Source organism: Malaya genurostris, chromosome 2 (genome assembly GCF_030247185.1).
Source record: "Malaya genurostris strain Urasoe2022 chromosome 2, Malgen_1.1, whole genome shotgun sequence".
Classification (NCBI taxonomy): Eukaryota; Metazoa; Arthropoda; class Insecta; order Diptera; family Culicidae; genus Malaya; species Malaya genurostris.
Window position 1 is genome coordinate 335,811,530 of NC_080571.1, and position 18,508 is coordinate 335,830,037.

Genomic DNA, 18,508 nt, shown 5'->3' on the forward strand with positions numbered 1-18,508 from the left:
AAAGACGTTTTTGTAAACATTCCCTTGATGTATGTTTTGCTGTTCATTGAAGCAGTGGTGATGAAGGGTTTCGAAATCTTACCGCAGCTACAAATTGCTTGCCAGACCATAGCTTTCTTACCAAATTTTTCTACTTCAATCGATGTCTCGGATTGGTTTACTTGCCCTTCTCGCACAGTATCGCTTTCGAACCCTCGGCCTGATCGATGTTTCTTGTTTCGGACTACGTTTTGGGTTGTTTCTGCTTCTTATAGGTTCGAAGATTCCAACGTTCTTTAGCACAAAGAACATTTGACGTCGAAGTGCTCACTTTTTTGGCCATATCCCGAACTAAAACCTACTTCTCTCGCTCGAACGCCTTCAGTATACGTTTATCATACTGAGGGTTAGCAGGACCGTTTTTCGACCCGTTTTCGGTTTATCCTCAAAAGTGTTATCGTTTCCATTTTTGCTACTTTCTCAGTGACAGTCCGCGTTCTGTGCAAAATTTGTACACAATTTTTCGACGTGTACTAAAATGAAAACGAATAAACAACTGCACAAGTGGTTAGAGAAGAGTGTAAACAATAGGACGCAGCCATAAAAATGGCAGTGGTTTTTGGTTGCGTCAGTACTCTCTGGGACAGCAGATGATTTCAAAATTTCAATTGCAATAATCTTCGATTGAATTTTTCGAGGTTTGAATAGTTATGGAATACATAATACATTTTACCCCTGAAAAATAACATCAAAAATGGTGTCAAAATCTGGGTTAAACTTGGGATGAAACTTTACAAACGTCTTCAGTATGGTTGATTTTTCTGGTTTCTCTATTAACCTGGAGATGGAGAAGTTGAAGGCTCAATGGAGCTCTCCTAGAAAAATATACATTGAAAAAAGTTGAATGAAGAGAAGAGAGAAGAAGAGAAGAGAAGAGAAGAGAAGAGAAGAGAAGAGAAGAGAAGAGAAGAGAAGAGAGAGAGAAGAGAAGAGAAGAGAAGAAGAGAAGAGAAGAGAAGAGAAGAGAAGAGAAGAGAAGAGAAGAGAAGAGAAAAGAAGAGAAGAGAAGAGAAGAGAAGAGAAGAGAAGAGAAGAGAAGAGAAGAGAAGAGAAGAGAAGAGAAGAGAAGAGAAGAGAAGAGAAGAGAAGAGAAGAGAAGAGAAGAGAAGAGAAGAGAAGAGAAGAGAAGAGAAGAGAAGAGGAAGAGAAGAGAAGAGAAGAGAAGAGAGAAGAGAAGAGAAGAGAAGAGAAAGAGAAGAGAAGAGAAGAGAAGAGAAGAGAAGAGAAGAGAAGAGAAGAGAAGAGAAGAGAAGAGGAAGAGAAGAGAAGAGAAGAGAAGAGAAGAGAAGAGAAGAGAAGAGAAGAGAAGAGAGAGAAGAGAAGAGAAGAGAAGAGAAGAGAAGAGAAGAGAAGAGAAGAAAAGAAAAAAAATAGAAAAGAAAAGAAAAGAAAAGAAAAGAAAAGAAAAGAAAAGAAAAGAAAAGAAAAGAAAAGAAAAGAAAAGAAAAGAAAAGAAAAGAAAAGAAAAGAAAAGAAAAGAAAAGAAAAGAAAAGAAAAGAAAAGAAAAGAAAAGAAAAGAAAAGAAAAGAAAAGAAAATAAAATCCAAATGAATCATAAATGATGAGGTCGTAATTTTAAATTGTATTTTCAAGAGCTAATTTTAGAAGATCTAGTACACATAAGTTTATTGTTTCTCTCATTGATACGGGTTGTTGAATTACTACGAATGCAAGTCATTAATTAAGGATATAATCAAATTACCATTGAATCATGAATCGAGCCCAAGCTTTTAGTAAATTCTTTCTGCCTAAGAATAATTGATTTACTTGGTTGCTAGAACCGTAGCTTTTCGTAGAAAGTTTATGTAGTTATGACATAATTCTCGATTTCCACATAAGACAATTCCTTTTTTAGCAATCTGTCTTGGTTGGATGCCCAGAGTCGTACATCATTCAGCAAGTTTTTCAGAAGGTGATCATAAAGTTAGAATCTCTATTATTCATCATCTTCCTGCACCATGCGAATCTATTTTTTTTAATTATATAACTTTTTTAAGACGCACTGTCGGCATTAATTAGAATATTCTTCGAACGAGCAACTTATATGTATTGAACCGTAATTACATTGTCAATGGATGTCAACTGCGATTGGAGCTAATTTCTTCTTCGACCTTCGCTCGTAAGTAGGTAGCAACAACTGCAAAAAATGTTGTTCAACTGATTGTGCGTAAACTGTTCCGTACATAACGTGGTTAAGTTTGAATAAATAAAACGACTGCACCCGGGTTGCACTTTGTCTAATGAATGTGTGGCTTCCGCTAAGTACATATCTGCCACCGCGTCTGGCTGGAGGGGGGGGGGGGGGAAGCTCATCTACAAAATGCAAAGGAGCTTTTCAGCAGACTCTTCGTCGTCAAACCCAAGCGAGCAAGATGATGCTCACTGATTTATTTTCTGTTATTTAGTGGAAGCGCCCGATTTATTTTTCAGTGTCGGTAGAAGTTTCTGTCGTAGTGTGAAATTTTCACATTATTTCTAGCAAACAATGAAACGAGTGCGAATTGTTCCAATCCACCATCCGTTCCGCGTACGAAAAAAGGGAATTAGAAACACGGCGCGAGACGAACACAAAGGCGATGGAATTGGAGGAAAGGTGAAAACTGTCGGCTCAGCAATTTTTCATGATGGTTTCCCTTTTAGTTTTTCACAGATAGAAAAGTAACGTGATTATGGTAGAAAATACGTTTGTTGGTGTCATTTTCTTTTACTTACTAGAGATTTGTATGTTTAATTTGGGTTAATAATTGTGATTTCTCGTAACAATCTTAAATCCTATGATCTACTTCAATATGTTTGATATTTGAAATATTAGAAAGGAATAGTCATACTACTGGGTGGATGAGGAAGAGTCTTATTTCGCTACCGTTTTAGTATGATGTTGACTCTGTAAACATAACAAGCTCAGCGGTCGGTGGTAATTTTATGTTATTACGAAGGTTAATTTGTTGCTACAATTAAAGGTCACGCGACGTGATTTGCACCTTTTAGCCGTGAGCATACAGAGAATAGTAATGCGATAGCGGACGGAGGTCGAGTTCGCTACCGCACATTTGCGAATTCACACCTTCATCAGTGTCATTGTGAAGGAAATCGTTGTGGTTAGGCTGAATTCAAATGGCGGGTTCATTTGAGCATGATTGCTGGACGAAACAAATGCATGTGTGGTTTCATGATAGCAATCTTTGATGTACGGTAATCGGAAATGGCAATTATTCTTCAGGTGCAGTCGGTTTCTCGTACTTGCTCTATTGCTTGCAATTAACAATTTGCCTTCACATTTATTACATATGGCTCACATTTCCCAATATTTAGAACATGTTTTTCAGATTGAAAACTTCTTCATACATTATGTTAACCGGAGGAGTTAGCTAGGTCACTGCTACTGGGCATGTTTGAAATGTTTTTCTTTTTATTTCAATTAAAAAGTTTCCTTGTACAACGATAATAATATTATTTCAAGGCGGTGACTGGCAGAAAAACGAAGCTTTCTCATTGATGTCCCAAATAGTTCAGTAAGCCGTGGTCAGAAATTTTTTTTCTCTTTCAATATATTCGATCCCTACAAGCGCGCCTTCAAACTTTTTCAAACCGAGTGTGAAAATTACTGCCTAAAACCGGAAACAATCTTTTCTTCCCGTTTAGGCAGATAATCCTTTCAAAGCGTTTAATTGCAAATTGAAATGGCATCGACTGAAAGACTGTTATTTCCAATGAATGAATGTTTCCCAGGTTTGACGTGGAATGAGATGCTGATATTATTTACAAGTATGAATGATTTGAAAGCGAAATTCACCAATTGTAGAAGATCTGAATTGATTTTCAATTCATGCAACTTTTTCTGCTGAGCGTCAAATTAACTTTCTCCCGTTATCAATGGCTTTAGGATTCAGGACTTCGACGGTAATTCTTAGCGAATAACAAGTTGAACACTTTTGGTGTTCGGATTGTTTATTTCGGTGTAACAACAGATAGACGCGATTCAAATTCAACCAAATTTTACGTCTGCTTTGAGCTGTTACGTTGCATTGGCAGCACAATTTTAGTTGGTTTTTCACTTACAAATCGAAGACTAATTTGCTTTAAATCAACCTTCTAAATGACCATTTCTATTGAATATGCATATCTAGCAAGCGACAAGGACCGTCAAACCCTTCCAGAAACGCTTAATTGTCAGCTCTCATTTCAACTCGTTTTTCTTCTGTCATTCGCAGTTGCTCGACCAGTTCATGAATAATTAAATTACGATGTCAACATATTTTATGGTAGAGCTCGTAACGTTTGTGACGTTTTGATTTTCGGGTTTTCCATAAAATTTTGCGCACAGAATCCTGTTATTAACCTATCAACAAATATGTTCAAAAATTTTGGTAGCTCCGTTTCTTCTCTCACTGAATCATCACACTTCAAAACGGGTGAGACGGGTTTTTGGAGATTCAATTCGTCCATTGTCGGGGGAGGCTCATGGAATGATACCTCTTTTTATGAAATCTTCTGAGCAGATCATGATGCTTAGATGAAAATATCATTCTTTAAAATATGTAATGATTGTTGCTCTGTTGGTCTGTCCCTCTAGTGTTCAATAGCGACACCCTTCAGATGTCATCTGTCAAAATGTTATGACATTCGGTTCAGTAATGTAGCAGTTATTGTGCATTCAGTGACGCTACTTTTGGAAAGTGAGAAGCAATGGGGAAAGCACATTTCGTGTGCTGATGAAATACTGTTTTTGGCATTAAAAATGCCTTACTCTTCGCTATACGGGGCCGGGTGTCAATTAAAAGTTTCAAAAATAGTCGCGTAACCTTTTTTCGTCATAATTTTGAACGTTAATAACTCAGCCATTTGTTGATGGATTGATATAATTTAACAACCAATCGATTCTGAATCTTTTAACTTAAACACATCCCGCATAGCGTTTTGGCTACCTGGGCAGCCATGGCTACCAAAATTGATTTAGTGACGGTTGTCAAATCCAATTTGACAAAACAAAGTCGCCTGTATCTAAGTTAGCCGAGCGTTTTCATCTCTCTCACCTTCGCTGAAAATGTCAAAGATTTCAATGTGGACAAATCCTGGTGGATACGGTTGTATCGTTTGAGTTGTATATCTGGCAGCGGTGAGGCAGTCGGTCACCAGAATGTCTGCCAGCCATTTTTTTTCCAGCTGGCAGCGTTTATTCAGCCATCTGGCAGCCATGCGTATGCAGGATATGGCAACGTCGTTTCAGTATTTCAATAGCATACCATTGAAAAAATGGTTAGAATCGACCTATGTTTTCATCCACCAATCCCAGTTGTTCAAAATGACGTCAACTTCTTGTTCGGCATAGGAGGCTTTGCGTAGTATGAAGAGAAATCTATAAATATATGCTGCACAATATTTATTTGCCTAGTTGATGTTTGACTGTGAATGAAACAAGTAGCTCGTCCAGTGAGCTGATGACTGGATTGTATATGCGTTCACTTGCTGGATTGTCGCTTTTGCATTATGTGTTGGTGAAATTTCCTGTTGTCTGCGCAACACCGTGTTCGCTTGAGTATCTTATATATCATCTAGCTATTGAAGAACCGAATCAGCGTTGTTACCGATTCTTTAGAAATATCCCACGTATTTCGCAAATTTTCGGTCGATTTTGCCATTAAAAATGCCTTACTCTTCGCTTCCCGAGGCTGGGTGTCAATTTAAAACATGCAAAACTAATCGCGTAACATTTTTCTGTCATAATTTTGAACGCTTATAACTCAGTCATTTGTTGATGGATTTATATAATTCAACAAACAATCGATTCGGAAACATTTAACTTAAACTTATGCGATAACGTCATTTGAATATTTCAATTGCATACCATTGAAAAATTGGTTTGAATTGAGTATTTGATTTTGGTTCTCTGGTAACTATCAGGCCAATTTAGAATTATCGGCGATAGATTTTTGCTCTTTGCGGCGTTCAATATTCTAGTTTATGGATATTGAGTTTTGATGCCAAACTAACTTCGAATTCATCGGTCTATGGTTCCGGAATAAGGATACCAAAATACCACATTTTGATGCAGAGCTCGACCTTCTGTTTCGACAAACTTCTCAGCCAGTTCGTTAGTGTACAGGACAAAAAGTTAAGCATTAGGAATCCTTCTTAAATCCGGGACTTGAACATACGACAATAGGCTTGCGAGACTAGGGCCTCGTGTCGCTGAACCGTTTTACCGGGTTTCAAAAAGGAAGTCGATTTCTTAAAGATGGTGGGATTTATTGAGTCAAAATTGGATTTTCATACTTCGTTACTAGTGTAATAAGCTTCGATTGATTAGTTCGTTACTCAGTTCCAACGTTTCGATAAATATGTCAACCATTTTCTTATTTTTCCAAAAATTATGAAGAAACAAAAACCTAGACCGTTCGTAATATAATAATGTAACATTTTCCATAAACATTTTCCATTACAGAAAGAAACCTTATCAGATGTACAGCTGCACTTGGCTGCATTACGCGGAGACGAAATGCTTTTGAAACGTGTTCTGGACAGCGGCAAGGTGCACGTCGATTGTCGTGATGAGGTGAGTATTTACTTGTCGGATTGAGTTGTTAGTAGGTACAATGGTACAGCTGCATAATGGAGCGTTTGTGTTTTCGGTAAAAATTATAGCATTGCATTGCATCGGTGCACGCATTTCAAACAAATTGATCCGAATAAATCTGGCACATTTAGACGTTTCACACCAAAATGCCGCAACGTGATTAATGGTCCGTTGTTTTTTTTGTTTCAGGGTACGAAATTTAAAAACCATTCGCACCAGTCTGGTGAAATATTTCGTTCTCTATTTAAACCGAGACCACAATGTTTGATGCTGAAATATGTGTAATCATAATTATTAGCTGGTACGTTAGGGCCGCTCGGAGACCACGGGTAATTGGGTGATGCACAATCCGTGTTGGGCTGTCACACCCTGAAATGCAATAATTATCGTGAGCTCTGAACAAAACTGCTTTCATACGGGCTTTTCGCTTTGGTATCATGCAGTTGCAGCTTTCGTTGCATCCACCGGCCTGTGCCTGTGGTTGTTTGTTTTTGTGACATTGTTTCAATACTTGCAGCGTGCATGTGCCCTCTGAATTTGACATCTAAACGGATTAACAACGCTGCTAACGCACCTATTCATACTGAGCCTAATTTACTAGTTGCGACTCAATTTCCAGGGCGATAGTGCATTCATGGTGCATAATAGCGCCAGTGCACTCGGAACGGCACGGTTACATACCGGGAAAGTTGAAACATATTTTCATAATTAAATCAATTTTAGAAATTTGTGCTCAAACATGTGCCGGCTTCATAAGCTACGGCGATGGGGTTCGGCATCAGTTCAGTTCAGTTCAGTGGCGCTAGTTTAGCTTTCGGCGCCACGTTTCGGGAGTATTTATGTAGCAAACTCTCGCCAGCGAAGAAAAATTCCCGGAATGTATGCAACAGTTTCTATGCGAACGAGTTCGGTTCGGGGTATTTTTCCTCTTTGCCGTGCTGTCGAGCATTCTCATTCGGTGGAGTTTGCCGGTCGATCTAACAGACTGCCTACGAACCAACTATTTCGACTCGAATCGAGGCTAGTTAGCATTGTGGTTGGGCAAAAAAGGAATATTTGTGCTGCAGCAGAAATACTGGTCGAGAAATAATTTACTGGCTAGAGTCAAGGGCGCAGTGCTTTACCAGTTAATGATTTTATTTGAATCTGGTCGGTTTGTTCATTCCTATACTGAAAATCGAGATAACATAATTTGTAGGTTGAAGTTGCTCACTGCTTACTGCATACATAGATTCCTCGAAAATCTGCAGGAAATCGAAAATGGTGATTACCCATAATTAGAGGACACCACTTGGAAGTTGTTTATAGGTAGTAAAACTAGGTACAAGGAATTCTTTTTTATTTAGTCCGGCTTCAGTTGAAAGATTGTTGATGAAATTTACAAAAAATCCGTAAATTTATTAACGTCGTGAACTGTAAAGAGCAATTCCAGAAATGCTTAGCAGATCATCAGACTCGACCTTCTCCGATTTAATGGAACTTTGCACATGGCTTCAGTATGGCAAACCATAAGTTTTTGAACCGATGGAGAGGTCAATCCGACTCACGACTGATTTTAAAATGGGCGTGTGTATTTTTGCATTTCACAAGACTTTGTTCATAATTTCCAATTCATAATAATGTTCATAATTTCCAAATTCTTTATTTATTCTTCCAAATCTTTTTCGTCCCCTTCAAAGTAATTCCCCCCGGCCCCAATTCATTTGTGCCAACGTTTTTTTACAATCCTCGGAACAGCTGGTAAAGTCAATTACCGGAATAACCTTCAATGTGCGTAGTGATTTGACGTTTGAAAACGGTTTCCCCGGAGTGGTCGTTTGAGTTTGCTGAATAGCAAAAAGTCACACGGAGCTAAATCAGGCGAATACGGTGGTTGCGGAACGATATTGATTAAATTTTTGACGAAAAAATCACGAAGATTCAATGGCATATGCGACGGTGCATTCTCGAGCACCGATTTTTTGATTTATTGATGTGTTCATCATCAGTTGATGTTGTGGTTCGTCGTCAACGCGTTTTTGACTACCCTAATTACGTCCTCCTGGACCGAGTCCGTTTACCTGTTCGTCTTTTTGTGCCGCGGGTCATGAACTGCACCAATTGCAAACAATTGGGACATACAGCATCCCATTGTTGCAATAAATCCCGGTGTATAAAGTGTGGAGGGAGTCATGCGGATAACTCCTGCAGTGGAGACAATGAAAAGTGTCTCTACTGTAAGGAGAGGCCGCATGACCTCTCTGATTGTCCCGTGTACAAATTGCGTAAGGATAAAATGAAGCGTTCACTTAAGCAACATTCCAAACGCTCTTTTGCAGAAATGTTGAAATGTGGTACGCCACCTACCGAAAATCCTTACGCTTACTTGTCAACTGACGAGAGCGAATATGATGACCCCCTCGAAGGTACATCTTCGGCTGTCCCTCATAGCTCATCAATTAGAAAGAGAAGAAATAAATCTTCTCAAAAGCTCCCTAGTAAGGGTTCGAAGATGTCCTCTGATGGGTTCCGAAAAATTACAACAACTGGTAGTGATGGCAAAAAACCAGAGAAAAAAGCTCCAGGCCTTGGAAAATTAAATTCCGAGCAAGAATTTCCATCACTTCCTGGGACTTCAAAACCCCCGAAAGTCCCTAAAGATCAGTCAGAAAATTTACCAAATACTGGGTTTGTTAAATTCTCTGATATTGTGGACTGGATCATGTCTACTTTCAATATTTCTGAACCTCTTAAAAGCCTGATAATGGCTTTTATTCCTACAGTTAAAACATTCTTGAAGCAGTTGACTGCAAAATGGCCCCTTCTTTCAGCGATCGTATCCTTCGATGGCTAAGACACCCACCGAGGTCACGGATACAATCACTGTTATACAGTGGAATTGTAGAAGTATCATCCCAAAAATAGATCCTTTCAAATTTCTAGTAAATAATCTGAAATGTGACGCATTTGCATTGTGCGAAACTTGGCTAACTTCTGAAATACCCTTAAACTTCCACGATTTTAACATTATTCGTCTGGATCGAGATGATTCCTATGGAGGAGTACTTTTGGGGATCAAAAAGTGCAATTCTTTCTATCGCATTAACCTCCCCTCGATACCAGGTATTGAAGTTGTCGCATGTCATGTTACAATCAAAGGCAAGGACCTTTGCATTGCTTCCATCTACATTCCTCCAAGAGCCTCGGTTGGGCATCGGCGGCTCAATGATATCATAGAGCTTCTTCCCGCACCGACGTTGGTTTTAGGAGACTTTAACTCACACGGTACGGGATGGGGCTGTCTTCACGACGATAACAGATCAACTAAGATCCATGATATCTGCGACAACTTCAATATGACAATCTTGAATACGGGAGAAATGACACGAATTCCTGCACCACCAGCAAGACCAAGTGCGCTAGACTTATCCCTTTGCTCGACATCGCTACGGTTGGGTTGCACGTGGAAGGTAATCCCTGATCCCCACGGTAGCGATCATCTGCCTATCGTAATTTCAATCGCCACCGGATTAAGACCATCGGAAACAATCAATGTTTCGTATGACCTCACAAGAAATATTGATTGGAATAGCTATGCGACCTCGATATCTGAGAAACTAGTAACAACACAAGAACTTCCTCCGGAGGAAGAGTACACGTTTTTGGCTGGCTTGATTCTCGACACTGCGATTCAAGCTCAGACGAAACGTGTACCCGGCGCGAAAACTAACATCCGTCCCCCCAACCCGTGGTGGGACAAAGAGTGCTCAGAATTAAACGCGGAGAGAACTGCATCATTTGTCGAGTTTAGGAAAAACGGAACACCTGATAATTTCAGAAACTACGCGGCATTAGACGCTAAAATGAAAAGCTTGATTAAAGCGAAGAAAAGCGGTTATTGGCGTCGATTCGTAGACGGATTATCGAGAGAAACATCAATGAGCACTCTTTGGAACACAGCCCGACGAATGCGCAACAAAAACACCACAAACGAAAGCGAGGAATATTCTAACCGCTGGATATTCGATTTCGCTAAAAAAGTATGTCCTGACTCTGTTCCGGAACAGACAATCATGCGCGTCGCTTCATCAAACAGAAACGAAACACCTTTTTCGATGGTCGAGTTCTCACTTGCGCTTTTATCGTGTAACAATAAATCTCCGGGGTTAGACAAAATCAAATTCAACTTGTTGAAAAATTTGCCTGACTCTGCCAAAAGGCGCTTATTGAATTTATTCAATAGGCTTCTTGAGGATAATATTGTCCCACATGACTGGAGACAAGTAAGAGTTATCGCCATTCAAAAACCAGGGAAACCTGCCTCCGATCACAATTCGTATCGGCCGATTGCTATGCTTTCCTGTATCCGGAAATTGTTCGAAAAAATGATTCTGTTTCGTCTAGACAATTGGGTCGAGACTAATGGCTTACTTTCAGATACACAATTCGGCTTCCGCAGGGGTAAAGGAGCGAACGATTGTCTTGCGTTGCTCTCAACCGAAATTCAAATGGCATTTGCTCGTAAAGAACAAATGGCGTCAGTTTTCCTAGACATCAAGGGGGCTTTTGATTCAGTTTCCATAAACATCCTATCTGAGAAGTTGCATCAGCATGGTCTTTCACCAATTTTGAATAACTTTTTGTATAATCTGTTGTCCGAGAAATACATGTATTTCGCGCATGGTGATTTGTCGACAATACGATTCAGTTACATGGGTCTTCCTCAGGGCTCATGCTTAAGCCCCCTTTTATACAACTTTTACGTGAACAACATTGATGAATGTATCAACACATCTTGCACGCTAAGACAACTTGCCGACGACAGCGTTGTGTCTATTATAGGACCCAAAGCTGCCGATCTCCAAGGACCATTGCAAGATACCCTCGACAACTTGTCGACATGGGCTCTTCAAATGGGTATCGAGTTCTCTACGGAGAAAACTGAGCTGGTTGTATTTTCAAGGAAGCGAGAACCAGCACAATTACAGCTTCAACTAGGGGGTGAAACCATAGCTCAGGTCTTCACATTTAAATATCTCGGGGTCTGGTTCGACTCCAAAGGCACCTGGGGATGTCACATTAGGTATCTGAAACAAAAATGCCAACAGAGAATCAATTTTCTTCGTACAATAACCGGATCATGGTGGGGTGCCCACCCAGGAGACCTGATCAGGTTATACCAAACAACGATATTGTCCGTGATGGAATACGGATGCTTTTGCTTCCGATCCGCGGCGAACACTCATTTCATCAAGCTGGAAAGAATTCAGTATCGTTGTTTGCGTATTGCCTTAGGTTGCATGCAGTCGACTCATACGATGAGTCTTGAAGTACTGGCGGGCGTCTTACCGTTGAAAAATCGATTCTGGGATCTCTCATATCGATTGCTAATTCGATGCGACATCCTGAATCCGATGGTGATTGAAAATTTCGAAAGGCTTGTCGAGCTCAATTCTCAAACCCGTTTTATGTCCTTGTATTTTGATTACATGGCTCAGAATATTAATCCTTCTTCGTTTGTTTCCAATCGTGCTCATTTCTTGGATACTTCTGATTCTACTGTGTTTTTCGACACATCCATGAGAGAAGAAATTCGTGGAATCCCGGATCATGTGCGCCCTCAAGTGGCCCCAAATATTTTTTATAATAAATTTAGAACAGTCAACTGTGAAAAGGTGTTTTACACTGACGGTTCAAACATCAACAGGTCCACAGGCTTCGGCATCTTCAATCAAAACATCACCGCTTCGTACAAACTCAGTGATCCGGCTTCAGTCTACGTCGCAGAATTAGCTGCTATTCAGTACACCCTTGAGATCATTGAAACCTTGCCCAAAGACCATTACTTCATTGTCACGGACAGTCTAAGCTCAATAGAAGCTCTCCGGGCAATGAAGCCAGGAAAGTATCCCCCATATTTCCTGGGGAAAATACGGGAACACTTGCGAACTTTATCTGAACGGTCTTATTTAATATCGTTAGTCTGGGTCCCTTCGCATTGTTCCATTCCAGGCAATGAAAAGGCAGACTCATTGGCTAAGGTGGGCGCATTAGAAGGTGATATTTATGAAAGACCAATCTGCTTCAATGAATTTTTCAGTATCTCTCGTCAGAAAACTCTAGAAAGTTGGCAAACTTCATGGAGCAATGGCGAACTGGGACGATGGCTACATTCCATTATCCCTAGGGTATCGACGAAACCTTGGTTCAGGGGGATGAACGTGAGTCGCGATTTCATTCGTGTTATGTCGCGGCTCATGTCAAATCACTACACCTTCAACGCACATCTCCGGCGTGTTGGGCTTGCGGAGAGCGGTCTCTGCACCTGTGGCGACGGTTATCAGGACATCGAGCATGTCGTGTGGTCGTGCGTAGAGTATCGTGACGCCAGGTCGAAGCTACTGGAATCCCTTAGGGCCCGAGGTAGACCGCCTGAGGTTCCGGTTCGGGATGTGTTGGCGAGTCGGGATAGTTTATATATGCTTCTCATATACCAGTACCTTAAACACATTGATATACAAGTGTAATGTGTTATCCCTCGCTCAGAAAGTATAAACTCCACCTACAGGTTCGACACTAACATCCGCCCGATTCTCTCGATCCCCGTCCCTGTCCACCATCTTCATTGGAACTAACAAGATCTTTTTTTGTCACTAACTTTTTCGTTACCCCTTCCCTATCTCTTCACCATCCCGATGGCAACTAATTAGATCTTTATCGTTTTCAAACATTTTGTTCCCACATCCCCTTTTTACCCCGTTTCCACAATATTTACTTTTTTTTTCATTCTCTTCCGTAACATCACCATCATCGTCCACGGAAGGCCGCCCCAGTCGAAAACCAGCATGCGGGCCACCCGCCGGGCCTTCGTAGCCTGGGGGTGTTTCCCGCGGACCCACGCGGACCGAAGGATGCGGCCAACATGGATCTTCGCCAACGGCATATGGAAGACCCTCATGCGATATTCAATTCACCGGCCACTACCGATAGCTTCTCGAGAATCCGCTACCGCTACATTACATAATGATACTTTTCTAGTTTTAAGTTAGTCGTAATTAAGATTAGTAAATACCCTTGGCATCTTAGAGCTTAAGCAGTGTGCCTTAAAATTATACTATAATATTGAATAAAAAAAAAAAAAAAACGCGTTTTTGACTCTCTTTGAACAACTTTTACCAATCAAAAACACTTGCAGAAATTTGATTCTGCACACAACATTTAATGGAACTTCTTTGTTGGATAATTTCACTGTATTTGCAAAAATCGCCGATTGCATTTTTAATACTTCAGACAGACGTATACTAAACACTAATGAATATCTTAATGTGACACTTGGCACAGATGTCCCAGACAGTCATAACAACTTAGAAAAAAAATCGACGAATAAGGTTTCCGCGCGAAATATTATTAAAAAGTTTTACTACTTTTTGTCCACAGTAGTACTAATTTTTTTCATAAATACGTTTATTTCTTAAGGCAGTTTACATAAGTTTTTCTTATCCTAATATAATTCAAAAATAGTCATAGCCTCTTATTACTTACGATTAACTTCTATAAATTACAAAATAAGCCAAGGGGAAGACGCTTAGAACAATGTGCCAATCACACATTAACACAATGCGTTGGTGCATTTATCAATATTGGCACTTTCGTGTTCATACAGTTGCACAGTTGTGGTACACAAAGGGCTCACTTTTGACAAGTAGCTGTTACATGGGGCACAGCATGGCACACTTAGACTCACAGTATTTCACGTCTTTTTTTAGAAGCACAATATAGTTTGTGTTAAGCGACTCACCCTGTCTCACTAAGCTGTTATTTTCAGACATTTTGTTGATAATTTCATAAACTATTTCGAGTTTGTTTGTATCATCACATAATTTCTATTCTAATTTAGCTATTGGTTGAACTCATGGACGCAGCTGGAATCAGAACTAAGTCTTAAAAGGGGCCTTTATTAAATTGAAACTCCAATTTTCTTAATGAAATGATAAAGAAGTTTCATGTATGGAAGGTCACGACAAGCAAGAATGTCTCGAACTGGGACATTGGATAGTCTACCTTGGGTACGCAAAGAATTTATTAGTTGAGATCTGACATCACGATACTCCACGCATGTCCAAACCTGAACCATGCCTTTGTCGATATTTTCGGAATAATTGAGTGCATCCACCGACCCAGATCATCTCTATCCCAAGAAGCTTGCCAGCTGGAAAGTGTTCTTTCACGAGATGCGCTATATAATTCGTTGAAAGCAATCGGTTTCTCATAAATTTCACCATCAATAGCACCACATTTGGCTAAAATATCGGCTCTTTTATTGCCAGGAATGGAGCAATGAGCCGGGACCCAGACTATAGTGATTAGATAATTATTGTTCAATATGTCGTTCAGGCACTGTTTTATTTTGCCCAAGAAAAACGGTTCATAACAGTAGTACTAATATAAAAATCACGAATAATATCTCTGATTCTCGTTCATCAGCCGTTTTGTCAAAGCGCTGAAATATAAATATATACCTTTTTCAAATTTTATCGAAACTTGGCACATGATTTTAGAATGGAAAACCTTTTGTTTTGCACGGATGGAGAGACCGATCAGACACAAGAGTGATTTTTATAAAGGCCCTGATAGCTCGGAAATTGTAAACTGTACAAAAATAGTGTCGAAAAAGAAGTTGTATGAAATCGTTTTACTCGTATTCACGTCATACAGTTATGTTTCTGACATTACCCTCCCGCCTTTTTCACTTTCATGTCGCAATATCACGAGAACTATTGCTTCTAGAAGAAAGGTAATTATAAGCAAATTTCTTTCTGTACATTCCAGTGTCCAAATGACTATTTTCTTTCAAAAACTGAAATTTTGTAAATATTGGTAAATTGTGAAGTGAAAAGTAGGATATAAATTTTACGTGTGAGTGAGATGGTCATTTAAAGTGTAGAAACAATTTATTGTCCCATACAGGTTCTATGTTGAACATTCCATTGGAAATCGGGCCATTTCTTAGTTGTTTTCAATAACAGCATAATGAAAGCTCATTTAAAAAAAAGGATAACTTGAATGCTTCTGTTGAATTAGAATAAGTATTCAACACACTTGCAAAATTGATTGCAAAGCCTCAGGGTAACATCGGGAAAATATTTAATAAAATTATTAAAAATTCTTAGGAGCGTTCATGTTTTTAAATCTGCTAATGATTTCTGCCCTCATTTCATCTTAATTTGGATTAGTAATGTCATCTTGAGACAATACTTGAGTTTTGCTCTTAATTCTGTGGGATGTCTGTAGGACTCACAAAATTGGAAAAGTTGTCGACTTTGATCTTATCCATCGTTTGCAGGGAGTATTTGCGTTCCTTATTTGAGAACTGAAATTGATTTCTGAGGACCAGTATAGAATCTTAGAAAGATGTAGAATATGGATTGGATTGAATTGTTCAGTGAATTTATGTTCAATTTTCTTTTGAAGCTCCTCAACTAGTTTATAGTAGGATCACAAGAACGTTGATATTGATGTAGATGAAGGAGAATTGAATTTAGTTTGATCTTTTGGAACTGATAGACTCCTAACTTCAATAATGTAATGATGTAAATTGTGTATGGCTGTATCGATAATTCCCAACCCAATTTCAGGGTTTAAATTGCTTTCGATATGATATCTGTATCCTAGCCGATTAGTTCTAAGGTTGTAGAATATATAACTAATTGAACTAATAATTGCTTAATTTGAATCCCTGAATGTTATTAGTAGATGATCTAAATCAAAGTCAGTTTACTACAAATGTGACATTGATCTTCTAGAACTAGACCAATTGTAGAAGGATTTCTCATAGAAGGTAAATTAGTTGGGCTATTTGGAAATAAAACTGGCTAAAAACCATCGGAGAGTTGTACATGAACTCATGCTTTCTGATTATTTTTCTGATTACTGCACGAGAGATGCTTAGCATTTAGAATTCTATCAGGAAAAAATGGATTGATATCTCGTGCGTTTTTACAGCTATCATTTGATTTATTTGCTCATCAACGCATTTAAATCGTAAACATGCTGAATTTCAAAAATGGGATGACATGACGGATGTACACATCGTTTATTTGACTAACATATACATTAGAAAAAAATAGAGTTTTAGTAGAGCAAGTCGTGGCAGTCGAACGGTTTTGCTAAATCCTAGGAATATATGATTTTAAATTGAATATTATTATATGAGAATTTAAAATTTCTGATAGAACGTTGTTAATAATTGGTTCTATGGTTTCTATCACAATTCATTGAACAGGCGTGCGATATTGTGATAGGTTCGCTGTGCTATCATGCCGTTTTTAATCTTCCTATCGAACTGAAATTTCCACGTTCGCTTCCAGAAGGAACGAAGAAAGCTCAGTACAAAATAGTTTGAAATCGCAGGCATAAATTGGTGTTGATTTTCTAGAGTGGCAGCGCCCATTTTAGGGATACTAAAAAATAATAAAAACAGTCAAGTGTGCTCGAAAGAAATCGGTTACGGGGAACCAAAACCTAAAAAAAACCATTATGACTTTCTTATATGCACTAGTAATAATGAATATTTCCAGTTTATACGAGATATCCGAAAAGTACTTGAATCCTTAATTAGCGGAACTATTATAATGTTCTTTTTTGGACAGGGGATAAATTTGAAAAGAACTCAACAGAAGTGATTTGAGTCTATTCCAAAAACCGGGAATTTTTATTTCGCAAACCGGGAAAAACAGGAAAAAACGGGAAATTGAAATCGGCAATTCACTTGCCACCCTGGTTGGTTTTCTGATTCTTGAGAAAGTATTCAACATTTTTCAACGGCATATATTTTTTTAAGAGTTCCCAATCGGTTTCCTACAACTTCTTTTAGAACTTCACAAAATTTATAGTTTTCGAGTTATCATGATTTGAAGAAAGTACATGCAAAAATACATGCGCCCTTTTTGAAAGTCAGTCTTTAGTTGAATAGGTCACTTCCTCCCATAGGGATCCAAAACTGCAATTTCATGCCTTTAATTATTTGGCGGCCTTACCGGGAACTTTTCTTTATTGGTATCTTCTGCAAAGTTGTAGGGGGTATTGACGTGGTTTTTCAGGGAAACGAACGACCATGTTCTAGCAACTTTTTACTGGAGGCAGATAGAGAATTTTCGTCTTCGACATTATCGAGCATCGACATTATGTAGCCATCGTTATTTTTGGTAACTTTGCTGAAGAAAATACTTTTTTCACATTGACTCTACAGAAATAGTTTGTTCAACAATGTCAACAATTTGACAATTTTTTAAATAATTATGGATAGTTTTATATAAAAAATGGTCATATATCGTACTTTATTATTTCAGAAGGTTGCAAACAGTTTCAGATTAAACTACTCCAGTTTAAAAGTACTTTTAATTTAATGGTTTGTATCTGATAGTATCCCTGGATTCTATGAGCGAATGTATATCTGATGTATATGAGATTAACGGACTTTACGCATTCGAATATTTTCTTAAACATAAATAAAATGAACTAAATAACTTCAACAAACTCTTTTTTTTATTTTCGTAATCGTATAAACTACGAGTATGAATGCTACAATTATTAAGATAAATGCTTACTTACACTTTTCATTGTATATCATCCAGTTAGTTACTGCGGAATCATAAAACAAGTCGCAAGAATGCATCTTTCACAGGAAGAAATAATGAAATTTACACGACATGTAAATCAATAGTAACATGGAATAGACATGGGTTGAATCGAGATTTTTATTGAAAACCTTCATCGATGCAAAACTAAATTGGATTGCATTGAATTTTCAATGAATATAACTGTATCTTTCAATTGACGCTTAGTTTGCAATTAAATTCTATTGAAACCTACAGAATTGTAAAGTAAATTTATGTTTAATTACCTGCTCTAAATAT

General features: G+C 38.6%; 1 protein-coding gene across 3 annotated transcripts in view; it reads left to right on the top strand.

Annotated features, from left to right (window-relative positions):
- The window catches only part of LOC131431694 (ankyrin repeat domain-containing protein 29), a 504,283-nt gene that overhangs the window by 55,370 nt on the left and 430,405 nt on the right, over positions 1-18,508 (top strand). For all 3 annotated transcript variants that reach the window (XM_058597553.1, XM_058597555.1, XM_058597554.1), the window contains exon 3: positions 6,483-6,593. In XM_058597553.1, the coding sequence (XP_058453536.1) occupies positions 6,483-6,593 (111 nt within the window). The remainder of the gene's footprint in view (positions 1-6,482; positions 6,594-18,508) is intronic.